The sequence below is a fragment of the Oncorhynchus keta genome, chromosome 13, assembly GCF_023373465.1.
Source record: "Oncorhynchus keta strain PuntledgeMale-10-30-2019 chromosome 13, Oket_V2, whole genome shotgun sequence".
NCBI classification, from domain to species: domain Eukaryota; kingdom Metazoa; phylum Chordata; class Actinopteri; order Salmoniformes; family Salmonidae; genus Oncorhynchus; species Oncorhynchus keta.
This window is the reverse complement of record NC_068433.1, coordinates 40,074,845-40,095,311: the sequence shown is the minus strand read 5'-3', so window position 1 is coordinate 40,095,311 and position 20,467 is coordinate 40,074,845. Positions and strand designations below refer to the sequence as shown.

Sequence of the window (20,467 nt, the reverse complement as noted above, 5' to 3'; positions counted from 1 at the left end):
TGCTTGTACTCATAATGTCTCTTGTGATTTTGTTCAATTATCTGTAAGTGTGTGCTTTCTCAAACCTGGCCATTAATGTTAATACAGTACACCGTGTGAATCTGAAGTGTTGTGGTCACACCATTGCACAGCCACACACAGACGTTTTCTAAACCAACCCTTGTGTTCTGTTTTCTTTTGCTGTACAACAGAACACAACCGAAGGTTGTTCAGCCCTAGACATTGTTTGATCATGAACACCATCGCCATACATTTTTAACACAAAGATTTGACATGCGTTACCTCACGCTACACCAAGGCATTCTTTGTGTGTTGTGTCTCTGGAATAGGTAGGTGGATGCTTGGATTGTTGGTGGAAATGCATTGTGATCGCAGAGGAAGGTCGAGTTCAGTAGTTGATGCTAGATGTGTGCTTTTCACAGGGACCTGATCAAAGTACTGAAGTGGTACGTGGATCGCATCGTAGATGCCGAGCACCAAGATCACATTCAGCAGGTCCTCAAGGTGAGTGTGTGCACCTGAACGCACACGCATCCTCTTCAGCGTGTGTTGAGGATCCCTCAGTAGCATTCATTAGTCTCTTTTCGCCCCTCTCTCTCCTATTGTTGCTGCATGAAATTTCAAAAAGTGGAAATACTACACTTTGGGTGTTCAACATTTCCAGAACACATGACTTTTAATGGCCTAGTAGCACACATAATTGCAGGGACCCACATCAACGACACTAATATGTTTTCCCCATTATGTTTTAATACCAGTGGTGTCTAGCGTTATGGTGGATGAGTGATATTGTCAGGGAGTAACTGGTTGTTACTTTATGTCGCCCCCAGGCCACGGAGTACATCTTTAAGTACATCATCCAGTCCCGGCGTCTCTTCGCTCTCGCCACGGGGGGTCAGAGCGAGGAGGAGTTCCGCTGCTGCATCCACGAGCTCTTCATGTCTATCCGCTTCTTCCTGTCCCAGGAGAACAAGATCACCAGCCCTGTCACGCAGACACAGGTGTGTGTGTGTGTGTGTGTGTGTGTGTGTGTGTGTGTGTGTGTGTGTGTGTGTGTGTGTGTGTGTGTGTGTGTGTGTGTGTGTGTGTGTGTGTGTGTGTGTGTGTGTGTGTGTGTGTGTGTGTGTGTGTGTGTGTGTGTGTGCGCGCGTGCACGTGACATTGACACAGTAGCTTGACTCAGTGCAGACATGAAACATGCCCCATATGATTGATAGAGAGCACATAGGTTATCAACATTGCATCCTGGTCTGTCTTGCTTTATATGGCATAGGCAATAACAGGTGTGTGTGTGTGCGTGTGTCCGCGTCCGTTTATATTTCAAGCAATCCCACTTAATTCAGTTTGATTTATAAGAAAATGCTTTTAATGGAATTTCATGCTGATATAAAGCCCAGGAGATACTTGGTCATTCATATTTCATGCTTTGTCTTGGGGGGCTGCACAGCATGAAACCTAGAAGAAGAAGACTAAAACAAAGCTGCTAAACACACCCACAAATAATCTGAATTACACACAGTGTAGTGTGTGTGCCTTCACGTGTCTGCGTGCCTCTGTCTTCAGCTGATGTCTTTGTTTGTTATACCCCAGAGACCCCTTTGTCCTCCTTCCCCCAAATAATCTTGATCCTAATCTACAGTAATACATTATTTATGTGTGTGTGTGTGTGTGTGTGTGTGTGTGTGTGTGTGTGTGTGTGTGTGTGTGTCCCTGCTCTCTTTAATAATCATCTCTCCCCAGTGGCTCTCTGTTGGCCTCCAGCCTGTCTTACCCTTGTGCCCTCCACAGATAATGTGTGGGTCTAATTCATGGTTGCACACTTGGATATAAACCACTGGGCTGTATGTGTACGTCTGTGTGTTGTCTGTTTGTGTGTGTGTGTGTGTGTGTTTGCTGCACACTTAGCTGTGTAAACTCCCACAGCAGCCCTCCCTAATGGACCCAGCTGATAATGACCTGGCCCGTAAAGTCTGTCTGTACACCCCGTTGCGTGAGTGACCGTTCACTCTGGCTCACACTCTCTGCTGGAGATCCTTACCACACACTGCGCTGTTATTTTCACCTCGTGTGTGTTGTTATTTCACCCTGGTGTCATCATGCTGCTCCACCTTTCCTCCCTCCCAATGCTGCTGGGAAATCATTTGAACTAGGCACAGAGGCTCTCTGTCAGAACAGCAACTGTGCACAGTAACGGAATGCACTCTGGGCACAATCCAGTAAAATAAATGGCTGATTGCTGATCTATTGTCATCTTGATCTACAACAGAACAGAACAATGGCTATAGGAGAATGCAGGTCAGGCCACTCATAATCCATGTTAATCTGGCGCCCCCCCCCCATCATGTGCACTGTGCTGCTGTTGACGGCACCACCTGGATTAGGTGTGTTGGAGGCATTAATGAATGGTGCCCGCATGGTAAACTCTCCATGATGGCCAGTGGATTGGGATTGGAGATGAACATACATTTCATTTCCAGCCCAGTACATTAGTTTGTGAGCAGCTCTCTATATGTCAAGGTTGAAAATTGGGGTGTAGACAGACGGGGATATTTGTGACATAAAAATCAATATATGCACAATTTGACATGACTTGTTATGCCTCTCTTAAGGGGTATATGAGGGGTATTTTGAAAACACAGTATGAGTGGAAGGATAAGTGGAAGGTAATGTTGCAGTTTTAAAGCTAATTTCCTTCTATTATACACATTTTTCCATTGGGCAGAGAGAAAGAATTGCTATTTTGTAGCTCATCTCATGCTACCATGAGGATGAGATTTATTTTGTAGTTTTACATCTAATTATCTTCAATTATACACATCTGCCATGGGGCAGAGAGAAAAAAACATGTATTTTTAAAGCTCATCTCATGCTACTCTACACATGCTATGATGCTGAGAGAAAATGTTGTAGTTTTAAAGTAATTTTCCAGTGAAAATCTCACTTTTAAATGTTCATATTCTGTTAACTTATACCTAAATAATGTTGTTGACTCATCATATACTCATATTTGTAGCCAAACACTTCAAAACCCACATCTTAAACAGACCATTTAAAAAATGCTTGCTATTTCCGTATAGAGGATGAGCTGGCCAATCAGCGGCCTACTCGCTTGAATATTTTGAATGACTGGTATATGCCCACATCATTCTGTTGTTGGGGTACGCCCACACCATTCCAAAAGCAGTTTTTTTTAAAACATACTTAACTACCATTTTCCTGTAAGGAAAACTATTTCACTCATATTGTAATTAATTGTAGTTCATGTTTCATAGAAATCTGGAAACACTGGACAGTTACTTTTAAAGGTAGACTTTGGACAAAAATGCAAAAGTAACGGTTTTAAACTGTATAACCTATAAATGCACCATCATACCTGGTCATTTGAATTCTTAAAAACGAATTATGAATAAGATATTTGGCTAGAGAAGTACGATTTCTTATCAATCTCTACAGCTTCCGTTCCAAAAACAAAAACCTGTGAAATGACGTCAGCACATACTGGAGGAGTTACTGGCTAGCTACAGTGTCTAGCTTAGCTAACAAACTAGCTCTGTCGGTTGCAGCGCTCATGACCAGAATAACACATCGATGAACCACCAAAGGCACACCCCATTTATGTTTGAAAATTGAAATAGAGGAGTTGGACTGTTTTTTTCGAGCTCAACGTCGACTGTTAAAGCTAATTTCCTGAAATGTTACACATTTTGACATTACTTATGACATGTTCATATGCTATCTGGGGGGCTATAAAACAACACAATGTGGATTAAGTCAAGGGGTATGAATCATTTCTGAAGGCACCGTAGGTTAGATATAAGGGATATCAAGATGTAACTTTTATTATACTGAAGTGGAATTGTATTTCTGTACAGGCCGGGTCCTAGACGATTGGTTTAAGCATTGGTTATAATTGGTTTGATTTCTCATGGGCCACATTTACTGAATATACAGTAGCCTATTTGTTACTATAGCTGTAGATCACTTTAGGTAAAAGCCTATGCTAGATAAGTGTGTTGGGGTCCTAGACCTAGACTGTATATGGTTTGAGTAACATTTTCTCATAAGGCGCATGCTGTACAGTACACAGTAGCTTATGTGTTAACTGTAAGCCACTTTAAGTAGAAGCCTGTACTACTGTACTACTGCTAGATATCTATATTTATTCCGTGTCTGTTTATGTCTGTGTGTTCCCAGGCCGTGTTCCTGCGGACGTTCCCTGCGGTGTACGGAGAGCTGCTGAAGATCTTCACGGTGAGGGAGGTGGCAGGCTTTGTCAGGGAGACGCTGGGCAGCCTGCCCGCCACCGCTCACGCTGAGTGCCCTCTGGAAGCCGTCAAGCTGCATTGTATCGCCAAGACCGTGGAGAGCCAGCTGTACACCAACCCAGGTAGGAACGCACGGCCGCACACACACAATATTGAATAACTTACGCAACACTCACAAGCAAACATTTGGGGGTTGTGTAGGCACACACACAAACACGCATATCGCACACACATAATTATACACATTTGCCAGTAATTACATACCTACACAGGCACACTTGCCAGTTAATTGTAGTTAATGGTAATTATATACTCACACAAATAGCTGTGGTAACATTTTATTAGCTGCTTGCTCAGTGGGCGGGCTGGGGGGTTAAAATCACACCCAAGAGAGGGAGAAAAATAGAAAAACAGGTGTTTGAGCAGGTCATGCTTTCTAGTGTGTGTGTGTGAGTGAGTGTGTGTGTGAGTGTGTGTGTGTGTGTATTTTCATGTTCAAGTGTGTGTACTTTCATGTTCAAGTGTGTGTACTTGTGTGTATTACAGAGTCGAGGTGTATACTGCTCCCGGTGGTGTTGCGTCTGTTGCAGGCCCACATGCAGGAGCAGAGAGACCTGGTGATGTGTGCCCGTATCCTCACCAGCATGCTCTCTCTCATCAGGAAGGATGACTCTGTCACCACTGTGAGTACAGCTACAGCAGAGCACCATGGGTGGTGTAGTCTTTTAGGCTGCCACCTCACAGTTAATCATGGACAGACTACAAATTGTGCAAGATTTGAGGTTCTGGGTTAATCGAGATTTACCTCACAGTTAATACAGTGGCTTGTGAAAGTATTCATCCTCCCCTTGGCATTTTTCCTATTTAGTTGCCTTACAATCTGGAATTAAAATATATATTTTTTTTTGGGGGGGGGTTATAATTTTATTTACACAACATGCCTTCCACTTTGAAGAAGTGGTCCTTCTGTAGCTCAGTTGGTAGAGCATGGCGCTTGTAACGCCAGGGTAGTGGGTTCGATCCCCGGGACCACCCATACGTAGAATGTATGCACACATGACTGTAAGTCGCTTTGGATAAAAGCGTCTGTTAAATGGCATATATTATTATATATTATAAGAAAGTCAATACTTTGTAGAGCCACCTTTTACAGCAATTACAGCTGCAAGTCTCTTGGGACAATCTTTAAGTTATACCAAAGATTCGCAATTGGATTGAGGTCTGGGCTTTGACTAAGCCATTCCAAGACATTGAAATATTTCCCCTTAAATAACTCAACTGTTGCTTTAGAAGTACACTTAGGGCCTTTGTTCTGCTGGAAGGTGAACCTCTGTCCCAGTCTCAAATCTCTGGAAGACTGAAACAGGTTTCCCCTCAATAATTTCCCGGTATTTAGCGACATCCATCGTTCTTTCAATTCTGACCAGTTACCCAGTCCCTGCCAATGAAAAACATCCCCACAGCATGATGCTGCCACCACCATGCTTCACTGTGAACTGTGATGGTATTCTCGGGGTGATAAGAGGTGTTGGGTTTGCACCAGACATAACGGTTTCCTTGGTGGCCAAAAAGCTCAATTTTAGTCTCATCTGACAAGAGTACCTTCTACCATGTGTTTGCGGAGTCTCCCACATGCCTTTTGTTGAACACCAAACGTGTTTGCTTATTTTTTTCTTTAAGCAATGGCTTTTTTCTGGCCACTCATCCGTAAAGCCCAGCTCTGTGGAGTGTACGGCTTAAAGTGGTCCTATGGACAGATACTCCAATCTCCGCTGTGGAGCTTTGCAGCTCCTTCAGGGTTATCTTTGGTCTCTTTGTTGCCTTTCTGATTAATGCCCTCCTTGCCTGGTTTGTGAGTTTTGGTGGGCGGCCCTCTCTTGGCAGGTTTGTTGTGGTGCCATATTCTTTCATTTTTTAAATAATGGATTTAATGGTGCTCCGCGGGATTGGAGAGCTCTTTGGTCTTCATTGTGCCGCTTGCTTAGTGGTGTTGCAGACTCTGGGACCTTTCAGAACAGATGTCTACATACTGAGATCATGTGACAGATCATGTGACACTTAGATTGCACACAGGTGGACTTTATTTCACTAATTGTGTGACTTCTGAAGGTAATTGGTTGCACCAGATCTTATTTAGGGCCTTCATAGCAAAGGGGGTGAATACAGATGCACACACCACATTTCCGTTTAATATATATATTTTTTTAAATTAATCAAGTTTTTTTCATTTCACTTCACCAATTTGGACTATTTTGTTTATGTCCATTACATGAAATCCAAATAAAAATCCATTTAAATGACAGGTTGTAATGCAACAAAGTAGGAAAAACGCCAAGGGGGATGAAAACATTTGCAAGGCCCTGTAGGCATTGCTCAAAAATGTTATTGTTCCCTTATTTGATAACAACAATGTGTATTGTGATCTCAATAAAGCTTTGTTTGTTTGCGTGGCGTGATAAAATAAACTAGCAAAACCTGCCAGACTGACAATAGACACCAATAAATCTGGTTTATTGAACAAGTAATGAAGTAAACCGATAGGTGCAAGAACAAGTAAACAATCCAATTGGAATCCATCAATGAAACAGTGTGGATGTGGCAGTTTGTCCCTGTGAGCGTGTTAGTCTCATCGTGACCTTGACACGGTGCTGGCCTGTTTGGCTGAGAAGCAACTAATCGCACGCGCACACACCCACATGCACACACACACACACACATGCAAATACGCACACACACACAACTCTGACAGACACACACACACAACTCTGACAGACACACACACACACAACACTGAAAGACAGGGATGTGAACATGGCTAAGATGAAGTGACAGCAGGAGCAGCCAGTGTGCCAGCCTGACACTCTCTCTCATTATCACTTTGTCTGTCCAACACGGGGCTCTCTTCTCCTGTCAGGATGAGAGGGGGAAATGGACTCTCTCTGCCTTGGCCTTAGTTTCCCTCTGCTGTTGCTCTGTTGCTGTGGAACACACACACACACACACACACACACACACACACACACACACACACACACACACACACACACACACACACACACACACACACACACACACACACACACACACACACACACACACACACACACACACACACACACACACACACACACACACACACACACACACACACACACACACACACACACACACACACACACACACACACACACACACACACACACACACACACACACACACACACACACACACACACACACACACACACACACACACACACACACACACACACACACACACACACACACACACACACACACACACACACACACACACACACACACACACACACACACACACACACACACACACACACACACACACACACACACACACACACACACACACACACACACACACACACACACACACACACACACACACACACACACACACACACACACACACACACACACACACACACACACAATCTCTCTATTGTGTGCCCAATTTGTCTAAGACTGGTCTGGCTAGTATGGGCTAGTGGTCTATCTTTTTGTCTCACCTGTGTTTGCATACTGTCTGTATGGGTAATGTGTGTGTACAAACTTCAGGCATGATTATGTACCTGTGTGAAACTTAATGTGCACTTGTGTGTGTCCCGAGGAGCCGGTGGTTTCTGAGGAGGTGGATCTGATAGTGGACAGTCTGCTGGTTGTCCTGATGAGGACTATCCTTGAGATCACTAACAGGCCACAACCAGCCGGGACCAATATGAGACTGCAGTTCCAAGACATCACGGTTAGTGTGTGTGTGTGGGTGCATGTGTGTGTATCTAACTGCTGGTCATTCTAAATATAGCATGAGGTTTTAAGGTCAATGATTGAAACTGCAATTGTGGTCAAAAAGTGCCGTGCTTCTGTCCTGCTCTAAACCACAGCCGAGTTTAGAGAAAACCATTCTCTTACATTTCCATTTGACATTTTGCCAAATGTCAAACCACCTAAACAAGTAGAAAATAACCACTTAATTTCTCTCCCAGCTTGTTCAGACTGTAGTATTTACAGGTCTTCCATGGAGATACATAGTCTTCCATCTCTCTCACTGTTAGATCTAGTATATGTGGCCAATGTCTCAGATTTTAAAAGCTGTTGCTCTCCTTTCTCTCTCTCTATCTGTCTTTCTCTCTCTCTCTTCTGTGTGTCTCTCTCTCTCGTTCTCTCTCTCTCTCTCTGTCTCTCTCTTTCACTCTCTCTGTCTCCCTTTCTCTCTCTCTCTCTCTACAGGGGGAGTTTGTGGCATGCCTGCTGGCTCTCCTCAGACAGATGAGTGATAAACATTACCAGCAGCTCCTGCAGACCTTCACCAGCAAGGATGACCTGAGGGTAAGGCTACACACAGACACACACACACCACTCAGCAGAATCTGACTGATGACTCAGCTTACGTGTCATAGTCAGTAGCAGGAGTGTGTGTGTGTGCGTGTGTGTGTGCGTGCGTGCGGAATGTGGAATGGTCATGCCAGGGGTTGAGGAAGAGGTGGGATGGAGAGATAGGAATGTTGAAATGGGGTCACTAAGTTCACAGTAATAGGAAGGAATTCCATAAATGCACACTATAGATATCATGAATGCACTCCCACTTTGAATACATTACTTTAGATTCACAGTTTGGTGATGTGCTGAATGGCAATTGCTGTTAAACAAAGTAAATGTAGTGTGCTCTTTTTTTCTGTTTTTCAGGACTTCCTCTTGCAGATCTTCACCGTGTTCCGCATTCTGATTCGGCCAGAGATGTTCCCGAAAGATTGGACTGTCATGCGGTTGGTCACCAACAAGTAAGACCCCTTTCCCCCCTTGCAGTAGCTAACCTATTTGATTCAAAATTGTGTGCCTCCATTACTCATCATTAGGTGACACCTGTTTATAGTCTGGTTATAGTCTGGTTTATCAACATAATCTCATTATGCACTCTCTCTCTCTTTCTCAGCGTCATCATAACAACAGTCCTGTACCTCTCTGATGCTCTGAGGAAGAACTTCCTCAATGAGAAGTTTGACTACAAGGTAAGAGCTGCTAACATCCGTTTTGTCTTTCTTTGTTAAAAAAAAACAACAACTTGAAAAAGCATGTAGTGACCTGTCATTAACTTGCTATAATGTGGTTTAATGCGTCTTCCCTAGGTGTGGGACTCGTACTTCTATCTGTCCGTCATCTTCATCAACCAGCCCTGTCTTCAACTGGAGTCCTTCTCTCCATCCAAGAGGAAGAGGGTACTGGAGAAGTAAGTCTTGTCTCTAAATGCACACTCACAAACTTTCTTCACTTTTCACATCCTGGGTTTGGCCCTGTTCTGACCTCGCGCTCTCTGGTGTTATCTCGTTGTACAGGTATGGGGACATGAGGGTGATGATGGGTTGTGAGATCTTCAGCATGTGGCAGAACTTGGGTACGACACAGTCACATTCTCGTTCTCTTCCTGTGTCACGTCGTTGGATTCTTGCTCGCCTCTCAGGGGAACGTAGTTGATCTCTCTCTTTCTCTCCTGCTCCCTCCATCTCTCTCCAGGTGAGCACAAGTTGAACTTCATCCCGGCGATGATAGGTCCGTTCCTGGAGGTGACCCTGGTTCCCCAGCCTGACCTGAGGAACGTCATGATCCCTATCTTCCATGACATGATGGACTGGGAGCAGAGGAGGAGCGGAAACTTCAAACAGGTAATGGGCCAGAGCCGTCCGTATTTTGCAGGTCATATAGCTCTGGTACTGGACTGGCTGGGACCCGCACTAGCACCCCCTGGTGGCACTTTACAGATATTGCAGTTCCACCAAGACCAGACCGACTGTGCCCAATGGTGGCATCCGTGTGTTGATATAGATTGATTACATAAACGATCTGCTCTCACGTCAGGTGGAGGCCAAGCTGATCGACAAACTGGACAGTCTGATGTCAGAAGGCAAAGGAGACGAGACGTACAGAGAGCTCTTCAACAGCATGTGAGTCGGAGGGAACACGCATACAGTCACGCCGTACTGTAAACGTCGTTACCAGAATCAGTTTGTCTGTGTGTTGTATTGAGTAAGGGAGGAGGACTCGTGGAGGGATGTATGTGGGGAGGGAAGGGTGGGAAAAGGGAAGTGTTTTGAGTACTCCAGACAAGCACCTCCCCTCATATCCATACTCCTTCACGCCTCCTTTCTGAGATCTCCTAGTATGTGTACTCAGGTTGGTCCCTTCACCTTGCATGCTAGGTGCTGTTGTGTGTGTGTGTGTGTGTGTGTGTGTGTGTGTGTGTGTGTGTGTGTGTGTGTGTGTGTGTGTGTGTGTGTGTGTGCGTGTGTGTGTGAGAGAGAGAGTGTGTTTTATTGTTGTTGGCCTGTGCAGTGTTCATGCAATTCTCTCCCTATCTCACTGCAAGCCCATACATCATAGTCCCACTTTATGTCAAACATCAATTGGGCCATTTATGAATGTTCCACCAGCTTTGAGATGTATATGCTTTATGAGCCATTACATGAGCGTTATAACTGCTTTATGAGCACTGTAACTAGTTTGTAAACAAGTTTCAACGTTAGGTTAGAGCTCAGCATAAGGCCACATTCATTTTACAGTACGTACCAGCATCCATATGTGTCACTGCCTTGTCCACCGTCAGGGCACGTGCCGAACACTGAACAGCTTTAGTGCTGCTACATTGCTCTCCCTCCACCACCACAGTCTTTTACATGTGCGGTCTGGATACAGCTTATTTCAGTATATCGGTCAAGTGTCCCATAACATGGGGTGCAGACACTCTTGAGCCTTTATGGCTGTACACAAGTATTCTCCCTGACTGACATCACTAACCCTGAACTAACTTGTGTGAGTGTGTGCGGATATTATTAATCTATTAATATTCATTTGTTTTGCCATTGCGTTCCCGGAGTAGAATCCCTCTGTTTGGTCCGTACCCTAGGTAAGACACTCCAATACTCTACACACAGTGTGTTGTCCTTCTGTTAGGGAATTCCTTTACTGCTGGGATACAGGACCGCATGATTGACAGCAGGATGAAGAGTTTATTGCTCTCTTTTTCTGTATTTTTCTCTGACTTCTCTCTTTTTCTTGCTCTCTTCCATTTCTATTTCTATTTCTATCTCTCTCTCTCTCTCTCTCTCTCTCTCTCTCTCTCTCTCTCTCTCTCTCTCTCTCTCTCTCTCTCTCTCTCTCTCTCTCTCTCTCTCTCTCTCTCTCTCTCTCAGTCTGTTGAAGAAGATTGAGAGGGAGACGTGGAGGGAGAGTGGCATCTCTCTCATCGCCACCGTCACGCGTCTGATGGAGAGGCTGCTGGACTACAGGGACTGCATGAAGCTGGGGGAGGTGGATGGGAAGAAGATTGGCTGCACCGTCAGTCTGCTGGTCAGTGACAGTCTCTCTCCGCCCTGTGGCCCTTGAAGAGATTCAATCACTGCTCTCCTCTCACCATAGAAACCCCATTTATTTCTTGCTAGCCTTTTGTCCCGTTGAACTATTGTGTTAGAGCAGGACCAGGGCTGTGTTTCTGTTCCATTCCCAGTGATGATAAAGTTGCTATGATGATCGTGCTTTTTAGACCAGGGCTCAAATAGTTCACAGCCCGCTCATACAATACACAATGTTCTGGGTTGTCTTTGTTGCCATGCCAACCCGGTGGATTTATTTTGTGCGTGGTGTCTTTCAGTCCTGCAGGTTTATCTTACATAACGGACCGAAGCACTAGGAGCCTGAAAGCACCTGTTCATGTGGACCGATAGCACAGAGTTCATTACTATTCAGTGGCTGTTAAACAATTGTGCACTTTGCTCTCTCTCTCTCTCTCTCTCTCTCTCTCTCTCTCTCTCTCTCTCTCTCTCTCTCTCTCTCTCTCTCTCTCTCTCTCTCTCTCTCTCTCTCTCTCTCTCTCTCTCTCTCTCTCTCTCTCTCTCTCTCTCTGTTGCCTCTCTCTCTCTCTCTCTGTTGCCTGTCTCTCTCTCTCTCTGTTGCCTGTCTCTAGAATTTCTACAAAACTGAGTTGAACAAGGAGGAGATGTACATCCGCTACATACACAAGCTGTACGAACTGCACCTGAAAGCACAGAATTACACAGGTACACTGTAAAACATGGCCTGTAAATTAAGCCATGTATGAAGTGTGTGTGTGAATGCTATGTTTGGGCTGTGAGTGTGCCTGTTCGTGGGCTCAAGGGTTTGGCATAACCATGACCATGTGGTGTTGTTGTGTGTTGTACAGAGGCCTCCTACACGCTTCTGTTGTATGACGAGCTGTTGGAGTGGTCCGATAGGCCCCTCAGAGAGTTCCTCAACTACCCCATGCAGAGCGAGTGGCAGAGGAAGGAGTACCTCCATCTTACCATTGTACAGAACTTTGACAGGGGGAAGGTGGGATCTCTCTCTCTCTCTCGCCCTTTCTTTCACTCCCTTTGTCTCAGTCTCACTCTTTTATCTCTTGTTCATTGTTTCTGTCTCTCGTTCTCTCTCTCGTTCACCCTTCCCCACACTCTCCATTAACAATTACCCTGGAACAGTGTCGTAATTAAAAGGGCAGTCTTACTTGAATGCTCTGCTCAGCAACTCCCATTACTTTATTTCTCTGCTGAATCATTCAAAATGTCCTCCCCCGTTATTATTTGCCCAATTTCCCTGTGAATTCATGACCAAAGCCATCTGCTAGCTGCCGCTGCCTTGGGATTAAGACACAGCAGGAAAGGAAAGCTTTCATTTCATTAGCACGGTGGCTGGGTGTTGTACCTGCATGGTGACTGCAGGTCTGCCTTGGCAGTTGGCACGGTTATTGTTAGTACACTACCGCCACCCAGTGGTCAACACTCATACTGCAGCCAGTGTCCTCTGCAGGCCATTTGACATGTTTTGTCAGCATCTCAATATTCTAAAGAGGTTTCCTTCCCTTGAATCCTTATCCTGCTAATGTGAAAGAAATGAAAAGGCGAAAACACGTTCCTATTGAGATGTGACCATTGTTAATGTGATAATGTGTTTTGTTTCTTCAGTGTTGGGAGAACGGGATCATTCTGTGCAGAGAGCTGGCGGACCAGTACGAATCGTACTACGACTACAGGAACCTCAGCAAGATGAGGGTGAGTTACTTTAGATCTTCCCGGTATATCTCCACGCTGACTGATCCCTGACCAGTTATGACATAACCTAATAGTGTTTTGTAACCTGACATTTCCTGTTGACAGATGATGGAGGCATCGCTGTATGATAAGATCATGGACCAGCAGAGACTGGAGCCAGAGTTCTTCAGGGTCGGCTTCTACGGCAAGAAGTTCCCCTTCTTCCTAAGGGTACCACTCTGTTTTACCACTGGTTTTGTTCATGAAAGGACCTTTTAGAGGCCATAGAACTGCTCTTGAAGGCGTTTGCTCTCCCAATTTCCATCTGCACTTCTAAGCAAGTTGCTCATGAAGTATATTGCCTCTTAGTTTCCTCAAAAGGACTCGTAACTATGCATTCATAACCAACGTAACACAAAAGCAACCTCATAGGAATTGTTAGTGTGTGTTAGTGTTAGTGTGTAAATCCTATTTTGAAGTTACATCATTAGAAGATTTGACCTCTAGACACTGTAGCCGTTGCAGATGCTGTAACTGTCCACTAGATGTCATGATAACCCCTGTGCTGTCTCTGTTCTGCCTCTGATGCTCTCTGCCTCGTCTGCAGAATAAGGAGTTTGTGTGCCGTGGCCATGACTACGAGAGGCTGGAGGCCTTCCAGCAGCGCATGCTGAATGAGTTCCCCCACGCCATCGCCATGCAGCACGTCAACCAGCCTGACCAGACCATCTACCAGGCCGAGGCTCAGTGTATCCTTTATTGACCTATTGACATAGACAACATACACTATACACTACACACACACACACACACACACTAGTTTGTTTTACTATCCTTGTGGGGACCAAACAATTGATTTCCATTCAAAAACCTATTTTCCCTAACCTTAAACCTAACCCTTTACATTGGTGGGAATTGGCCTATACGGTGGATAGGGCTACATTGAAGTGTGTTTCTTACAGAAGATATATGGAATACATATGTATAACCATGGTAAAAAAAATAAATAAACAGGAACAGTTTGGAGATTAGGGAAAAATGATTAGACTAAAGGTGAGGACACAACAGGTCACCTGCATTTGACATTTACTGTACTTTCCTTTGTCATTTGTTACGAAGTCTGAAAACACTCTGGATACATTCAGTAACATGATGAGAATATTCTTGGAAAACGCGGGGTGGGTGCAACATAAGACGAAACAATGACAACGTTTTGAGTGAGAGATCAAACTAGTTGTCTCCAAGTGATCACACGCACCTCTCCAAGTGTGCACAGTTCCTAAGTCATTTCCATGCTCACTTATGACTCAAAGAAAGAGTCTTCAACCACGAGGTGCTTCTTTGAGCTCTCCTAGCTGTGCCGTCGACGAACCAGAACAAGCCGGCTTGTAGTTGTTTTGATTGGAACACAGCCCCGCATCCCCGCCATCTATCCCCGGGCATCATTTGAAAGCTTGTTCTATTGCCAACATGATTCGCTTTTACAAGGCAATTCAGAGAAGCGGATAGACATTTCGGTGCGTATAGAACGTACTCATGAGTGCATTCAGACGCAAAGTCCGCAGCAGATTTTCTCAGGACAACCCAGGGTACAACGCCATGTCATCTTGGAACTGCACATCAAACATAGTGATCATAAACGTTGACACTGTATATTAAGAGAGTTTTACGATATGGACTATGGTGTTTTGGCTTGTATGACATTTAAAGCTGTATTTATTATAATCCTCAACGTCTCGTCTTTATAAATACACCGAGTCCTCTTAAATTTACAGCATTTCTCTCACTCGGACAACCAAAACATTTTCAAAAGTGTCCCAATTAGCAGGAGGGATGGGGACAACTTCCTGTCGCGCGTGGTGCTCATGCTCAGAACGTCTGTCAAGTCAAAAGCCACACAGTGCTCTGATGTCATGTATAGCATATTACTGTACAGCCACTGTGTTTCAATTTAGGCACTTGACCAAATCTGCCATTTTCAACCCGAATACGGGTACGAGTCTAATGGGTTAACCTGACCTGAACCTTAACGACTAAACTTAACCCCTTGCCTAAAATAGCCTTTTTCCGTGTGGGGACTGGCAAAATGTCCCCCACTTGTTAAAATGTTGTTGTGAGGACTTCTGGTCCCCGCAAGGACAGTAAAACCAAAAAACATACACACACACACACACACACACACACACACACACACACACACACACACACACACACACACACACACACACACACACACACACACACACACACACACACAGTGGTACGCTGCATCCCACATGTCTAGTAAGCCTAAATAATATAAATGGCATATTATACCGGACTGATTATTCCTTATGAATAAGGATATCAATAGGAGCCATATTAGGAGTCTTTCCTAACCTAACCAGGAAACTCTTAGGACCCTAGTTTTCTTACACCGCACACAGGTTTCTACCGCATTACATCATGTTGATTTATAGAGGAGTAAACCAAAGGTATGACTCCTTCCCATCTTGGTCCTGAGCCAGATCTCGAGCCATGCTGTAAACACACACGTGAGGACTTGGTGCGGATCGGGATCGATCCCTTGATGAAAATGCACAAGGTGTCTGTAGGATGCGGCAGCCATCTTAATGATCCTCCTCCTCCTTTTCCACACGTGATTGATGGGACAGCTGTTTGGAAGGAGCCGCTCCCGCTCTCTCTCTCTGAGTGTGTGTGTGTGTGTGTGTGTGTGGATGTGTATACATGCACTCCCTCTATATGGGTGTGAGTGTGTCGTCTATTCTGTGTTTTTGACTTTTCTCAGAGTGCAATTAGAGCAGACAAGGCCCCTCAAACAGCATTAGCATACAGCTTTGTTATCCTCATGTGTCGTTAATCATTGAGGCTCCCTGGACCCATGCCCGTCCCTATTCATATCTATGGGCTGATGAGCTCTCCCTCCACAACGCTGATACAGGCCAGTCCTGCTGCCAATGGGTATGTGTTATGATATAGTGTGGGGTGGACGTTCAGATATATGGCTACAGGATGTGATTAGCAGGAAAGGATGTATTAACACAGGAATTGGATGGATAGACCTGTGGAACCAAGGAAAGAGGGGGGTGAGGAAAGTGTGTGTGCATGTGCTTGCGTTCGTGTGTGTACGTGTGTTTGCCCGACCTATTGTACGCACCTTTGTGGATCAGTCATATCCTTGACATGCCGGCCCAGACCTACAGATCTACGCGGTGAGCCCAATCCCAGAGAGCCAGGACGTGCTGCAGAGAGACGGAGTGCCTGACAACATCAAGAGCTTCTATAAGGTCAACCACATCTGGAGGTTCAGATACGACAGGCCGTTTCACAAGGGCACCAAGGACAAAGAGAACGAGTTCAAGGTGGGAGACACGCAGTGGATGTGCACGCAAAAAAAAAACCTCTCCTCTGTGCCTTTCTGTTTCTCTCTCTCTCTTGCCTTTCTGTCTCGCTCGTCTCGTCATCTTATCTCTCCTTTCTGGACTTGTTAGTGTTCTCCTTCGATGTTTACCCCACATCCCACTCCTTACTCACTTTCCCTCCCTCTCCCTCTCTCCCAATCTCTCGTCCTCCCTCTCTCCATTCTCTTGTTTATTGAGTGGTTGTGTGGGTGGCTCATGGTCTTCCTCTCTTGTATTACAGGTGTGTTCAGGTGTTGTTTAATTCATAGTCCTACTAATTAGACTCTGGGGCTCGGAGAGGCTGAGACATGGAGCTCAGTCTAAATATGGTCTCTCCAGACTCCACCCACCCACGCTCACTCAATCTCCATTCGTTATCTTAATTTTGTCAGGTTTATGAATTGGATATCATCATCATATCGTCCCGAGGGTTAGGTTTCCCAGCTCTCTTTTTTGGGGGTCTAGTTACTACTTGAAATAAACTGTTCAGGCCAAGTGGATTTGACATTTAATATGGACATATTAAGTAGCAGGAATCAGTTCTGTGTTGATGTGATCTCGGAAAATGATGGGACAGAAAATACAATTTGGTTTCTAAACTGCTTGTGGATGAAAGGAAAGCTATTACTGGAATATATAAGAATCTCGTGTTTTAATTAATTTAATTCAGTGACATTGCATCATTTGCAGATCGGTGTAGACTGCTGCTATGAGAACTCTGTATCCATGAGTATGTGTACTACTTGGACATTATATGAACCAGTGCCTACACATCATATATTGACAGGAGAGAAAAGCAATGTTCTGTGCTACTCGGATGTGTGGGTGAATGTGTTTGCAGAGTGCCAGCATTAACATGAAGTGTGTGTGTGCCTGCCTGCCTGCACATGTCTGTGTGTGTGTGTCTGTGTGTGTGTTTGTGTGTGTGTGTTTTCAGAGCTTGTGGGTGGAGAGGACTACACTAACCCTGGTCCAGAGCCTGCCAGGAATCTCCAGATGGTTCGAGGTGGAGAAGAGAGAACTGGTGAGTCTCTTACACTCCTCCAATAACCTCCTCATATAACCCCATTCACAACACACTGCTCAATGCTGACCCAGCTATGTTCTAACTTTGCAGAGAGCCCAACCGAGCTCCCTGAGTGTAGACCTATATTAAAGGGAAATGTAATCTCCAGCACCACCCCAACATCTACATCTGTGAAAATTGTGCATTTTTATGTTTTGTCGTAAAAAAAAAATTATGGGAAGATAAGTGTTTCCAATGATTGTGAAATGTCCCTTTAAGAGAAGGGTGAAAGTTATTCATAAGATTCATAATTATAATGTTACTTTGTAACTTCTGACGGATCAAGCTGCACACGGGAAGGCTGTGTCTTAGAGAGATGGTGTTTGTTTTAGGGATGCACGATATATCAGTGAACATATCGGAATCGGACAATATTAGCAAACAATGCCAGCATCGGTTGTCGGCCGATGTGCAAAACCGATGTCAAAGCTGACGCGCATACCTATGTAACGAAGGTACATGACGTAATGACGCCACGTACAATGTTGAGCTACATGTGCAGCACAGCATTCCTAACCTCGCCCACAATGTCTGCTGTGTGGATCGACAAGTCAAGCAGTCATTTGAAAGAGTAACTACATTTCAGCGAGACAACGCAAACGCAAAATCCAGTAAAGCCAAGATAAAGGAATTCATTGCCCTTGACAATCAACGGTTTTCTGTCCTGGGTGATGTTGGCTTTTGCTGACTGGTCGAGCACTATTGCCGTTTGGATCTTTGCGCGTCAAAAAATATACAGTAGCTCTGTCAAAGCTGTACGAAAAAGTCAGCAAACACCGGCCATTAACGATGTGTTTACAATACCGCAAGTAATAAAGCATCATTTGTTCGACCGCAACTTCTGGGGTAGCTAGCTTTAGCTTGGTAACGTAAACTCACCCCATTCCATACAAATGTGCGCAACCGCAACATTGAAACGAGGCTACAAAGAAAACTAATGGGACTGTAGCGACTGTGTTGACGTCAAAATCAGGGGTGTGAACTAGGTTTCTATTCAAGTGTTGATCGACGTGGTAATGGCTCTATAGTATTGGAGAAAAGTGGGAAAGAACTGACCCTCCGTTAGCACTCATAAAGCAACTATTTCTGTCTTACAATCTCTATCCACCAGGTGTAGCACTTCTATCATCCTTTAAAAACAAGGGGGTAAGGGGGGGATAGCTAGTAATTTTTTGCGTCGTCATTGCATGCAATCATCATTCTCAAAACCGCTGTTTACTTCTAAGATCACTTTAGCACCGCCCTAAAAACCAGATAAAAATTCGACACAAACCTTCAAATAAGTATGTAACGACACATTTCAGTTGCATTTTTAGAGGCGATAAGGTGATAAGTTGGACAGACCGAGTGAAAAAAAGCAATTTTCCCGCACAACATCTCTCCTTCTCACTATCACGCATTAGTTTCGCTTCCCCACCCGCCAACGGGGCTCATTGCCTGCTTGATATTATGCAGAAACAGGCAGCTTTTAGGTCATGTAATGGATTCTGTTGGAAAGGGGAGAAATTGTGCTTTACAATGGTATTAACATTGCAGTTGATCTGGAAGTATTACGTTTTTGGGGCGCTAAAATAAGGGCAATTGTACGGACCACGGCGATGTACGAGTTTACGTGAGTTTACGTTACCTAGCTAGCACCAATACAACCAGCCTGACAACAATGAGCAGTAAAAACTGCAGTCATTTTCATTATTCTTAGCAATGATTTAGGAGTCCTTGTGAGTAAGTATTAACTAGGTTGCCACTTGTTGTTTGCCTATTGAAATTGAACTTCAGTTCATGTAAATAAATAGCTAGCCAGCTACTTAACACTGTTGCCCAAAGCTAACGCTATAAGCAGCCAGCTAGCGTCATCTGTCTGGTGAGGCTCCACCGGACCGGGTTATGTGTTGTGAAGCTAGCCACAATAAGGATTGGGCACAATAGTGGAAATTGCGTTTTCCCTTGAAAATAACCGCAAAGTACACTATTGTGGCTAGCTTCACATAGATAGGTCCGACCACTATTAATCAAATAATAACTGTCTTATTAATTAGGGTTATTTTAGATGATGACACATAGCTATATAGTTAGTTAGCTAACTAGAGCTACTGAAACAGATTGTCGTTTTGCTATGTTTTTGAGGAAGAACATTGTTTGCATCCATGAGCTAGCTAGCTTTTTTTATGACCAGCACTATAGGTGCGCGAGACAACTTTACCAGTATCATAGCATACGTATAGATGAATCGTTGTGACATGAAATAAGAGTGATAGAGTAGTCAATGTGTAATAACTACGTAAAACATTTATGAGCTCGTTAAATTATTATTTGACGTGCAGTCATATTCAGGTCCTGATTGGTCAATAAACTTATTTGACATGTCAAATAGTGTTAAATATTATATTCTTTGACACGCAAAGACCCAAACGGCGTTCCATAGAAGTCCTGGTTGAGAATGAAACGTCTGAACAAACGAACAACGAAACAGCACAGCAAGTAAGTGAAAGAAATAGGTTTTGATGATGTTTTACTGGTAATGGGGACATGCGTAAATGCCAACTAAATAACTTTTTGGTCAGTGTGGTGTGTGTGTAACCTTTATTTAAATAGGCAAGTCAGTTAAAGAACAAATTCTTATTTACAATGACGGCCTACCCCGGCCAAACCCGTATGACGCTGGGCC

General features: G+C 44.4%; 1 protein-coding gene across 8 annotated transcripts in view; it reads left to right on the top strand.

The window, feature by feature from the left end:
- The window catches only part of LOC118392329 (dedicator of cytokinesis protein 4-like), a 151,568-nt gene that overhangs the window by 98,915 nt on the left and 32,186 nt on the right, over positions 1–20,467 (top strand). For 5 of the 8 annotated variants that reach the window (XM_052460147.1, XM_052460146.1, XM_052460143.1 and 2 more), the window contains exons 21-41: positions 423–504; positions 831–1,001; positions 4,195–4,387; positions 4,812–4,948; positions 7,911–8,045; positions 8,531–8,629; positions 8,987–9,081; positions 9,234–9,309; positions 9,427–9,527; positions 9,634–9,692; positions 9,812–9,960; positions 10,154–10,239; positions 11,172–11,198; positions 11,485–11,641; positions 12,255–12,348; positions 12,492–12,640; positions 13,270–13,356; positions 13,462–13,566; positions 13,943–14,084; positions 16,531–16,697; positions 17,674–17,760. In XM_052460147.1, the coding sequence (XP_052316107.1) occupies positions 423–504; positions 831–1,001; positions 4,195–4,387; positions 4,812–4,948; positions 7,911–8,045; positions 8,531–8,629; positions 8,987–9,081; positions 9,234–9,309; positions 9,427–9,527; positions 9,634–9,692; positions 9,812–9,960; positions 10,154–10,239; positions 11,172–11,198; positions 11,485–11,641; positions 12,255–12,348; positions 12,492–12,640; positions 13,270–13,356; positions 13,462–13,566; positions 13,943–14,084; positions 16,531–16,697; positions 17,674–17,760 (2,398 nt within the window). The remainder of the gene's footprint in view (positions 1–422; positions 505–830; positions 1,002–4,194; positions 4,388–4,811; positions 4,949–7,910; positions 8,046–8,530; positions 8,630–8,986; positions 9,082–9,233; positions 9,310–9,426; positions 9,528–9,633; positions 9,693–9,811; positions 9,961–10,153; positions 10,240–11,171; positions 11,199–11,484; positions 11,642–12,254; positions 12,349–12,491; positions 12,641–13,269; positions 13,357–13,461; positions 13,567–13,942; positions 14,085–16,530; positions 16,698–17,673; positions 17,761–20,467) is intronic. The other 3 variants (XM_052460148.1, XM_052460144.1, XM_052460142.1) reach the window with 2 other exon arrangements.